At 46.9% G+C, this 12,327-nt stretch overlaps 1 protein-coding gene across 1 annotated transcript in view; it reads left to right on the forward strand.

Moving 5' to 3' along the window:
• Positions 1-12,327, forward strand: part of TACR3 (tachykinin receptor 3) — a 147,266-nt gene that overhangs the window by 44,083 nt on the left and 90,856 nt on the right. The window contains exon 2 of the mRNA XM_066574887.1: positions 6,754-6,939. Within this exon, the coding sequence (XP_066430984.1) occupies positions 6,754-6,939 (186 nt within the window). The remainder of the gene's footprint in view (positions 1-6,753; positions 6,940-12,327) is intronic.

Below are 12,327 nucleotides of genomic sequence, written 5' to 3' on the forward strand. Positions count from 1 at the left end.
AATTGGCCATGCCCAACCAAGATGGCAGGTGAAACCCATTAATCGCTTTGGTTAATGTGGCTTAAGTGGTAACTAGGCCTGGAGGCAGCCCAGTTTAACTAAAAATTGGTTCAAGTTAAAGTTTCAACGCTTTTAAGAGCATTGAAACATATAAAAATTGTTTAGAAAAATTAGATGAGTGAGCCTTGTGGGCCTAAGAAAAATTGCCCGTTCAGCGTGATTACGTGAGGTTTCAGGAGGAGGAGCAGGAGGAGGAGGAGGAATATTAGACACAGATTGATGAAGCAGAAATGTCCCCGTTTTGGATGGTGAGAGAGAACGTAGCTTCCATCCGCGGGTGCAGCCTACGTATTGCTTACGTATCGCTGCTGTCCGCTGGTGGAGAAGAGAAGTCTGGGGAAATCCAGGCTTTGTTCATCTTGATGAGTGTTAGCCTGTCGGCACTGTCGGTTGACAGGCGGGTACGCTTATCTGTGATGATTCCCCCAGCCGCACTAAACACCCTTTCCGACAAGACGCTAGCCGCAGGACAAGCAAGCACCTCCAGGGCATACAGCGCTAGTTCAGGCCACGTGTCCAGCTTCGACACCCAGTAGTTGTAGGTGGCAGAGGCGTCACGGAGGACGGTCGTGCGATCGGCTACGTACTCCCTCACCATCCTTTTACAGTGCTCCCGCCGACTCAGCCTTGACTGGGGAGCGGTGACACAGTCTTGTTGGGGAGCCATAAAGCTGTCCAGGCCCTTAAAGACTGTTGCACTGCCTGGGCTGTACATGCTGCTCGATCTCCGCACCTCCCCTGCTACCTGGCCCTCGGAACTGCGCCTTCTGCCACTAGCGCTGTCGGATGGGTATTTTACCATCAGCTTGTCCGCCAGGGTCCTGTGGTATAGCAACACTCTCGAACCCCTTTCCTCTTCGGGAATGGGAGAGGGAAGGTTCTCCTTATAGCGTGGGTCGAGCAGTGTGTACACCCAGTAATCCGTAGTGGCCAGAATGCGTGTAACGCGAGGGTCACGAGAAAGGCATCCTAACATGAAGTCAGCCATGTGTGCCAGGGTACCTGTACGCAACACATGGCTGTCCGCACTAGGAAGATCACTTTCAGGATCCTCCTCCTCCTCCTCCTCCTCCTCCTCAGGCCATACACGCTGAAATGATGACAGGCAAGCAGCATGGGTACCGTCAGCAGTGGGCCAAGCTGTCTCTTCCCTTTCCTCCTCATCCTCCTCATGCTCCTCCTCCTCCTCCTGAACGCGCTGAGATATAGACAGGAGGGTGCTCTGACTATCCAGCGACATACTGTCTTCCCCCGCCTCCGTTTCCGAGCGCAAAGCGGCTGCCTTTATGGTTTGCAGGGAACTTTTCAAGATGCATAGCAGAGGAATGGTGACGCTAATGATTGTAGCATCGCCGCTCACCACCTGGGTAGACTGCTCAAAGTTTCGAAGGACCTGGCAGATGTCTGCCAAACAGGCCCACTCTTCTGAAAAGAATTGAGGAGGCTGACTCCCACTGCGCCGCCCATGTTGGAGTTGGTATTCCACTATAGCTCTACGCTGCTCATAGAGCCTAGCCAACATGTGGAGCGTAGAGTTCCACCGTGTGGGCACGTCGCACAGCAGTCGGTGCACTGGCAGATTAAACCGATGTTGCAGGGTGCGCAGGGTGGCAGCGTCCGTGTGGGACTTGCGGAAATGTGCGCAGAGCCGGCGCACCTTTACGAGCAGGTCTGACAAGCGTGGGTAGCTTTTCAGAAAGCGCTGAACCACCAAATTAAAGACGTGGGCCAGGCATGGCACGTGCGTGAGGCTGCCGAGCTGCAGAGCCGCCACCAGGTTACGGCCGTTGTCACACACGACCATGCCCGGTTGGAGGCTCAGCGGCGCAAGCCAACGGTCGGTCTGCTCTGTCAGACCCTGCAGCAGTTCGTGGGCCGTGTGCCTCCTATCTCCTAAGCTGAGTAGTTTCAGCACGGCCTGCTGATGCTTGCCCACCGCTGTGCTGCCACGCCGCGCGACACCGACTGCTGGCGACGTCCTGCTGCTGCTGACACATCTAGATTGCGAGACAGAGGTTGAGGAGGAGGAGGAGGAGGAGGGTGCTTTAGTGGAGGAAGCATACACCGCCGAACATACCACCACCGAGCTGGGGCCCGCAATTCTGGGGGTGGGTAGGACGTGAGCGGTCCCAGGCTCTGACTCTGTCCCAGCCTCCACTAAATTCACCCAATGTGCCGTCAGGGAGATGTAGTGGCCCTGCCCGCCTGTGCTTGTCCACGTGTCCATAGTTAAGTGGACCTTGCCACTAACCGCATTGGTGAGGGCGCGTACAATGTTGCGGGAGACGTGGTCGTGCAGGGCTGGGACGGCACATCGGGAAAAGTAGTGGCGACTGGGAACTGAGTAGCGCGGGGCCACCGCGTGCGGGTGCGGGTGCGTGGCAGCGTACTTGCGCTTGCGCTCCAACACTTGCGCTAGCGACGGCTGGACTGTGCGGTGCGAGACATTGGTGGATGGGGCCGAGGACAGCGGAGGTGAGGGTGTGGGTGCAGGCCAGGAGACGGTAGTGCCTGTGTCCTGAGAGGGAGGTTGGATCTCAGTGGCAGGTTGGGGCACAGAGGGAGAGGCAGCGGTGCAAACCGGAGGCGGTGAACTGCCTTCGTCCCACCTTGTGGGGTGCTTGGCCATCATATGTCTGCGCATGCTGGTGGTGGTGAGGCTGTTGGTGGTGGCTCCCCGGCTGATCTTGGCGCGACAAAGGTTGCACACCACTGTTCGTCGGTCGTCAGGCGTCTCTGTGAAAAACTGCCAGACCTTAGAGCACCTCGGCCTCTGCAGGGTGGCATGGCGCGAGGGTGCGCTTTGGGAAACAGTTGGTGGATTATTCGGTCTGGCCCTGCCTCCACCCCTGGCCACCGCACTGCCTCTTGCAACCTGCCCTGCTGCTGCCCTTGCCTGCCCCTCTGAAGACCTGTCCTGAGTAGGCGTTGCACACCAGGTGGGGTCAGTCACCTCATCGTCCTGCTGCTCTTCCTCCGAATCCTCTGTGCGCTCCTCCCTCGGACTTACTGCCTTTACTACTACCTCACTGCAAGACAACTGTGTCTCATCGTCATCGTCCTCCTCACCCACTGAAAGGTCTTGAGACAGTTGCCGGAAGTCCCCAGCCTCATCCCCCGGACCCCGGGAACTTTCCAATGGTTGTGCATCAGTGACGATAAACTCCTCTGGTGGGAGAGGAACCACTGCTGCCCAATCTGAGCAGGGGCCCGAGAACAGTTCCTGGGAGTCTTCCCGCTCCTGAGCATGTGTCATTGTAGTGGAGTGAGGAGGCTGGGAGGAAGGAGGAGCAGCAGACAGAGGATTCGGATTTGCAGCACTGGACGGCGCAGAACTCTGGGTGGATGATAGCTTGCTCGAAGCACTTTCTGCCATCCACGACAGGACCTGCTCACACTGCTCATTTTCTAATAAAGGTCTCCCGCGTGGACCCATTAATTGGGCAATGAATGTGGGGACGCCAGAAACGTGCCTCTCTCCTAATCGCGCAGCAGTCAGCTGCGACACACCTGGATCAGGAGCTCGGCCTGTGCCCACACCCTCACTTGGGCCTACGCGTTCTCGGCTGCGTCCACGTCCTCTAGGCCTACCCCTACCCCTCAGCATGCTGTATTACCAGTGATTTCCAAGCCAGGAAAGAAATTGGCGCAAGCCTGCAGCCAAAATAGAATTTTTTCCCTTGTTTTTCAAAGGACAAGCCACACTGCGTGTATTCAATGAATACTACTAAGTTTAATAACTGTGTTGTGGCCCTGCAAATGTGTCAGAGAACTGCAGTGATGCAAAGTTATTCGCTACAGCAGATCAGGGATTTCCCATGCAGGAAAAAAATTGGCGCAAGCCTGCAGTAAAACGTAGCTGGCTGCGTCTGATTTTTTTTAACGTTCTGCACGCAGCACACACGTACCCAGAGCCCTGAGGACTGTCAGAGGCAGGTGAAATAGAATTTTTTCCCTTGTTTTTCAAAGGACAAGCCACACTGCGTGTATTCAATGAATACTACTAAGTTTAATAACTGTGTTGTGGCCCTGCAAATGTGTCACAGAACTGCAGTGATGCAAAGTTATTCGCTACAGCAGATCAGGGATTTCCCATGCAGGAAAGAAATTGGCGCAAGCCTGCAGCCAAAATAGAATTTTTTTCCTTGTTTTTCAAAGGACAAGCCACACTGCGTGTATTCAATGAATACTACTAAGTTTAATAACTGTGTTGTGGCCCTGCAAATGTGTCAGAGAACTGCAGTGATGCAAAGTTATTCGCTACAGCAGATCAGGGATTTCCCATGCAGAAAAAAAATTGGCGCAAGCCTGCAGTAAAACGTAGCTGGCTGCGTCTGATTTTTTTCAACGTTCTGCACGCAGCACACACGTACCCAGAGCCCTGAGGACTGTCAGAGGCAGGCGAAATAGAATTTTTTCCCTTGTTTTTCAAAGGACAAGCCACACTGCGTGTATTCAATGAATAATGTATGTCTTCTGGCCCTGCCTACACAATTCTATCCCTGTAGTATTAATGCCAGGTGCAATGGTCTGCACAGCCGGTTTTGAGAAAAAAAAAAAAAAATGCAACACTGCTAACAGCAGCCTGGACAGTACTGCACACGGATAGATGTGGCCCTAGAAAGGACCGTTGGGGTTCTTGAAGCCTACACTCACTGCTAACACTCTCCCTGCCTAACCACCACTTCTGTCCCTATTGCAGGGCGCAATGCTCTGCAGATCCAATTTTGAAAAAAAAAAAAAATACAGTGCTAACACAGTACTGCACACTATTAGATGTGGCCCTCAGAAGGACCGTTGGGGTTCTTGAAGCCTACACTATCTCCTAACGCTCTCCCTACAGCAGCTCCAGCACGATACCACTGTCCCTCAGCTAACTCACAAGGCATCTGAGCCGAGCCGCGGGAGGGGCCGATTTTTATACTCGGGTGACATCAGATCTCCCCAGCCACTCACAGCAGGGGGTTGGTATAGGGCTTGAACGTCACAGGGGGAAGTTGTAATGCCTTCCCTGTCTTTCAATTGGCCAGAAAAGCGCGCTAACGTCTCAGAGAGGAAACTGAAAGTAACCGGAACACCGCGTGGTACTCGTTACGAGTAACGAGCATCCCGAACACCCTAATATTCGCACGAATATCAAGCTCGGACGAGTACGTTCGCTCATCTCTAGTGTTAATCAACATCATATTTAAGTAAGACCTGCCAGCTATCCTGACATGTCTGTTTTAATAAACTGAATTCCCTATGAAATAATCTTTACTTACAACTCTGTGCCTTTCCTTTATTACTCTTTCTGGAAATCTATAAATAAATTGACAACTGTGTTAGCATGGCCCTTGTCAATAATGTGGACCTACACACAGGCAATGTGTAGAGACATGTTCTTGTAAGTATCTCACTGTGTTCATGATTCCCCTGACAATACATGCATGCCAGCATTGTGCACTAATGAAGGACTAAGAGCCGTTAATTGTCAATTGAGCAGCTATTTAATGTCTGTGGTTGGCATCTTGAAGAAGATTTCTAATCAAAATATGAAATATGCCCATCTGTTAATTAATCAGAGGATAAAGCAGTAGCAAAGCTTTGTAACTATTTGTTTTCCATGAAGAGAGATTGGAATCTTTCGGGGGGTTTTATGACCTTATTTTGCAAATGGGATGGTGCGGCTACAGTTTTTTCGTTGACATTTTGAATTAACATCTCAAAAACAAAAAATACATAATTTTTAAAATCATATTCAATGAATGATACATTTACTATAATTTGCTTAGAATCTAATTCATCAATGACAACTAATATGGCTGCTCTTCCTGTTGTCAGTTTTGTTGGCCACCATGACAAAAACAGAAAAATACTAAATATTTCTGCAAATAAAATATTTGTCATTACCTCAGAAATTACATTTAGTCAGAATCCACAAGGGATGATCATCTGCTATTAATTTTCATAAAGATCTTGCTCTTTGGCTGCTTCTTACCTAAGCTGTATTAAGGCAGAGCTGTGATCTGTGACTACAGTTTATCTTCAGTGACTACAAGACGTCTGAGACACACCCGTGTCTTATCATTTGTTCAGGCTGCTACTCTCTACCTCCACCTGCAGTTTTGTCTCTTCTGATTGGCTGCTGTATATAGTGAAATCAGTGCATCGACAGAGAATTTATTTTACAACAAGAGTGAAATAGTTGTAAAGAAGAATACTGCAATATAGCGAGAAAAAAAGACTATCATTAGGTAACTTGGACACAAGGAAATGATGCTTCAATGCAATACTAATATGCTCCCCTCCTAGGTGTCTCCACACACCTTCTAGGTGCTCTCCATAAGGAGAGACAATCACCTTCCAACCCATGTCCTAGGTCTTTCACTAGGCAAGCCAGAAACCTACTGCACACTGATGAGGAGTAAAAACCCCAAAACAGCTGTCTGTGTATGGTTTTCTAGCTTGGTTTTCAATTCCCCATCATTGTTTTAAAGACTTGTTTAAAGGGTCTGACATTGGTTTGAAGGAATGCTGCCATCTAATAGGTGGTGCTGCAGAGGTATTGTTCCACCTTTCTTATTTGCATATTGATAGACAACTACAACTACATTGTAACAACAATGGCACTTCATTTTGAATAAACATAACAGTTATTTACATCAATTTATGATGATGTTGACCTTATGGTTTAATATGCTTGTATTCTAGATATATGGCTATTATTAATCCATTGAAGCCACGTCTATCTGCTACTTCAACAAAAGTGGTCATCGGAAGTATTTGGGTGTTTGCATTTGTGCTGGCTTTCCCTCAGTGCCTTTATTCAGAAATCAAAGTGACACCAAGAAGAACACTATGTTTGCTTGTCTGGCCAGGGTCTGGAAAGAAATTAACGTATGTATCTTTTTCATTTTGCGTTCTAACAAATATATTAAATTTGTTTGATTAAGTTGAGCACTATGACAAGTGGGAACTTGACAAGTAAACAAAAATCTTATACATCCTTTAATTAAATGTCAAGTGAAACTGCAACCTATTTTTACTCAGTGCCGGTAATTTTGACATAATACAAAAATATGTATTAGAGTATTCTCATCTTGGTTTTTCAAAGCTGAGATGGGAATCCGCTGCTATAGTTACCGGGCCATTTCTACAAAAACACCCGAGCGCTTCAGCGCTGTTTGCGTAGCTCCCAAGCTTGACAAAGATCTCACTGCAGATCGAAACGTTGCAGCTATTTTAATAATGGAGGAATAAAAGCTTTGATTTTATCTGCATCTACTTATGCTGCTGCGGACTTATTTCTGCTTGCTATATATTGGTTTGATTCTACAGCGAGCCCAGAATTGCACCCTTGATTGACTGCTATTAAAAGATTACTTTGGGACTGTACTATAGACAACCTATCATCAGGATACAATAGCTCATCAATAGTTGATTGGCGGGAGCCAACTGCTAGGGACCTTCGATGATGAGCTATTATTGGGCCAGCTGTCAATGGGTATGGAGCCAGAAGATAGAAGCATCATACACATTGCAGAGGCAAAGGTTGATCATTGCAGGTATATCTTCCACTGAATTCAATAGGATCTGTGCCTGCAATTACCAACCTAGTCTGCTGCAATCTGAATGCACTTGTCACTTTCCAGTTGTGTTCCTACTAGCAGTCATCCTAATATTCCTATAGGTGGAACACCAACAATCAGCTATTGATGTCCTGTCCTGAGGATAGGTCATCAATAGTACAGTCCCAGAAAACCCTTTAAGTCCTTCCTATTGTCTGTTATTGTCAGATACCTCATGATGACCATAGTATCATAAACTTCTTACAGCCAATTATTAAAAGTTAAAGCATGTGACCAGTTTTGAACACAATAGGGCACTTTTACAATTGAAAATATGACAGTGTTCTAGTTCCTTGATGTAATGAACTGGCAAATTTAAGACTGTCTTATGGCCCATTTACATGCAAAGACAATCTTTCAAACAATTGAAAGATTGACACTTTATCATCTTATTTTTCATGTATAAAGGCCTCCTGGAGCTGTTTGCAGAGCCCAGCATGTGGCCTGAGCTCTGCACACAGCTCCATTGTTCTCACATGGGCTGTCAGCACAATACAATCTAATCTGTCACTCCCGTGGAGAACACAGCGTGTGGGCCCAGCTATCTCTCTCGGAGTGAGCAGTGGATGTTAAGCTTACCTTATAATCATCGTTCAGCCAAACAGTGAACAATGGCAGCGTTTACACGCAATAATTGCTCATATGCCATTGTTTGCATGAATTTTGAGTGATAATCATATTCCTATAGGTGGAACACCTACAATCAGCTATTGATGTCCTATCCTGAGTCCCAGAAAACCCTTTAAGTCCTTCCTATTGTCTGTTATTGTCAGATACCTCATGATGACCATAGTATCATAAACTTCTTACAGCCAATTATTAAAAGTTAAAGCACATGACCAGTTTTGAACACAATAGGGCACTTTTACTATTGAAAATATGACAGTGTACTAGTTCTTTGATGTAATGAACTGGCAAATTTAAGACTGTCTTATGGTCCATTTACATGCAAAGACAATCTTTCAAACGATTGAAAGATTGACACTTTATCATCTTCATTTGCATGTTAAAAGGCCTCTGGGAGCTGTTTGCAGAGCCCAGCATGTGGCCTGAGCTCTGCACACAGCTCCATTGCTCTCGCATGGGCTGTCAGCACAATACAATGTAATCAGCTGCTCCCGTGGAGAACACAGCGTATGGTCCCAGCTCTCTCTCAGGCCTTAGGCCGGCTTCACACGAGCGTGACGGGCTCCACCGCGGAATATTCCGCGGCGAAGCCCGTCACGGCGCCCCCCAGAGACCCCATACTTACCAGCGGAAGATAGCGTGAAGACGCTTCCCTGCCCACCGCCGCCGCGTCATGTGACACGCCCACCGCGTCACATGACGCAGCCGGCCGTGTCACGTGACACGCCGGCGGTAGGCGGGAAAGCGTTTTCACACTATCTTCCGCTGTGTTACAGCGGGAGATAGCGTGAACGGACGGCTTCCATTGACTGCAATGGAAGCCGTCAGTGCGTACACCCGCGGCATGCCACGGGTGAGGACGGGAGATTTCACGGTGCGGAATTAAGTGGTGGAATTACGCATCGTGAGCATTGTGCTATTAGGCTCAATAGAACCTAATAGCAGAGGGCAACGCAGCGGATTTTCGCTGCGAATTACGTGGCGTAAATCCGTTCGTGGGAAGGAGGCCTTAGTCAGACGGATGCACATCCGCAAATCGCGTGAACGGTGTCCGAAAATCTGCTTCTAGCCGCGTTTCATTAGAAACGGGCCGGAGCTGTCCAGCGCATTGCATTCAATGGAGTCGGCAATACAGCCGGCTCCATTGAAAGCAATGCGCTGCGGGCGAGTGTGGGATGAATTGTTGGGAAGGGCTTAAATATATAAGCCCTTCCCTGCAATTCATCCAGAAAAGTGTTAAAATAAAAAAAATATACATACTCACCTGCTCCCGGCAGCCGGAGTTCCCCTCGGCCGGCCTGCAGTGGGTGTGAAGGGGGTGTGACTCAAAGCTGCCCCTGATTGGCTCAGCGCTGAGCCAATCAGGGGGCAGGTCTGACTCACACCCACTGCAGGCCGGCCGCGCGGAACTCCGGCTGCCGGGAGGAGGTGAGTGTATATATATTTTTTATTTTAACACTTTTCTGGATGAATTGCAGGGAAGGGCTTATATATTTAAGCCCTTCCTGACAATTCATCCCGCGCACGCCGGCAGCCCATTGCTTTCAATGGAGTCGGCTGTATTGCCGGCTCCATTGAATTCAATGGGCAAATATTGTTCTTCTCTGTCACAGCTGTTACAGCTGTGGCAGAGAAGAATGATTTGTCTTCTATATGTTCTCAATGGGGTCGGCGCTGCTGCCGCCGGCCCCGTTGAGCGCATATAGAGAAGAGAACAGGAATCGCAGATTGCAGATAGGTGCGATCTGCTATTTCTGTTGTATAATTTATCGGATGAGCGCATAAATCGCCCGAAAAAACGCCCGTCTGACTAAGGCCTCAGAGTGAACAGTGGATGCTAAGCTTACCTTAAAATCATTGTTCAGCCAAAGATTGAACAATGGCAGCATTTACACGCAACAATTGCTGATATGCCATTGTTTTAATGAATTTTGAGTGATAATCATTGCGTGTAAATGGACCTTTAGTTTGCACAGTCTAAATTTTAGACAGTATTAGTAAACATGCCCCATTGATTTACATATCATCCGATCATGATAAATAGTGAACGCTGAATTTGCAATTCGAAAGGCTTCACAGCTGGAATCTTCTTGTTTCTTCTACTTTCTCACTGACTGACCAAGCATGCACCATTACATTAGGCAAAATGCTGTGTGAAACAGCTCTTAGGTCAGTGTGTTAAAACACTGTTTTTCCAATACTTTTATCTGCTATTTTTTTCAGCATTTTCTTAGGGAAAATACACCATGTCAGATGTTAGCTGAAAGTCAATAGAGAAATATTAAACTTACCATAAACCGTGCTTTTCTTGCTTGTCGCATTTCTCTTCACTTGTGTTCCAAGCAGTTTCTGACATTTTTCTCCTGTAGACAATCATTGTTTTCAGTTTCTGATACTATGTATTACATTGTGTTCTGTAGTTTTTCCCATTAATAATCATGTATTTACATGCATATTTTTAACAAGTTAAAAAAATAGCAGAAATGTATTGCATGAAGGAAGTCTTAAAAGGATTGTCTGCCTTCCAAGCAAATTTCCAAAACGCCATGCACTGACATGTAATGGCATAAGAAATAGTGAAACGCTTTAGGTTTTACCTTCATTCACAGTGTGAAGTCCATCAGTGCCCCATTGTAACGCTTGTAAACAAAGCTCGGCGTCCATAGATTTCCAAGTAGGCAGCAGCTGTGATTCTACTGCCTGTATCAGCTCCATTAAAAGATGCAACTCACCATGCAAAAAAAAACAACCCTCGTATGGATGCGTCAACAGCAAAATCTAAAAAGGTTATGGCTTTCAGAATGAGGAGCTGAAAATACCAATCTAGGATATTCCCACCTCTAATGGAGATGAGTCACTTGGGAGACATAGAAGTGCCATGGTTAATATATCAAAAGATGACAGGAAGCCAGTCATTTGTGGAGAGTATGTGGGATTATTCTGGGCCAAATCCATTTTATCTATACACGCCATAAAATATTATTTTCTATCAATATAGTTGAGGTTGTAAAAGAGCCGAGCATAATATTATGAATCACTAAATTATCAAAAATATTACAACTCCTGGCTGAGCTAATCTAAATACCTCCACTCTCTTTACTACAGGAAAATTTGCCAAATCTGAACCCTCTTGACTGGGCCTCGTAATACTATACAAGATGATGATTTTGCCTAAAGTTTTATGTATTGCACAGAGTTTTAGTACCTATACCAGTTTATACTCTAAAACCTCCAAAACCAATTATTGAGATTTATTTAGGGGAATAAATAAACCAGAGAAGCCAAACTAATACTTTTATGCACATAGGTAGAAGGGCAGAATGAGAGTTCCTAATATCATGATGATGATGATTTACCCGTTCAGTCGTTGCCGATTTTCGGTCACTTTGTGGATCAGCATACGTCATGCTTCCCTGTCTTTGGCCGCTTTACCCTAGTATCACAGCTTACCATAGATCTATAATTCTTGATGAGATAAGAAATTGGTGGTCTCCCTTTCAGGGCTCCAGCTGTTCTATAACAGAACAGCATTGGAATGTTGACTTACCCCTTTTTTCGCTCCTATTTTCCTACATCAAAGATCCCAAAAGACCTCTCCCCACTACACCTACACTAAAAGTCTCAATTTAAGCTGGTTTTCTCTTTTACATAAACGATTTCTCTTCTAACAAGCACACGATTTCATTGCTTAGAGACATTCTAGAGCTTTTTGTCCCTAATCTAAGGTTGAGAGTGCAGATTGAACAAGGCCCAAGGGGTATTAGTGTAGTATGTCTACACCGGAACTGTGGCCGTGACCTGGCTGATCTAGAGGTAATGCCCAGGTCATGCCCACAGCTCCCGATTGGCTGTGGGACACATATACCTTCACCGAGCTGCCGACAGAGATATAGCTCGGTGGAAGCAATGGCAAAGCAGGATGCCTGTATCTGGCGTCCTGCTGCCATAGCAACCCAATGGCCCTCCGTGATTTTTATCGCAGGGGTCTGATGACTTCACAGAGGGAGCACGCTCCCTCTGTAAAACCCTT

The sequence above is a fragment of the Eleutherodactylus coqui genome, chromosome 7 (assembly GCF_035609145.1).
Source record: "Eleutherodactylus coqui strain aEleCoq1 chromosome 7, aEleCoq1.hap1, whole genome shotgun sequence".
Classification (NCBI taxonomy): Eukaryota; Metazoa; Chordata; class Amphibia; order Anura; family Eleutherodactylidae; genus Eleutherodactylus; species Eleutherodactylus coqui.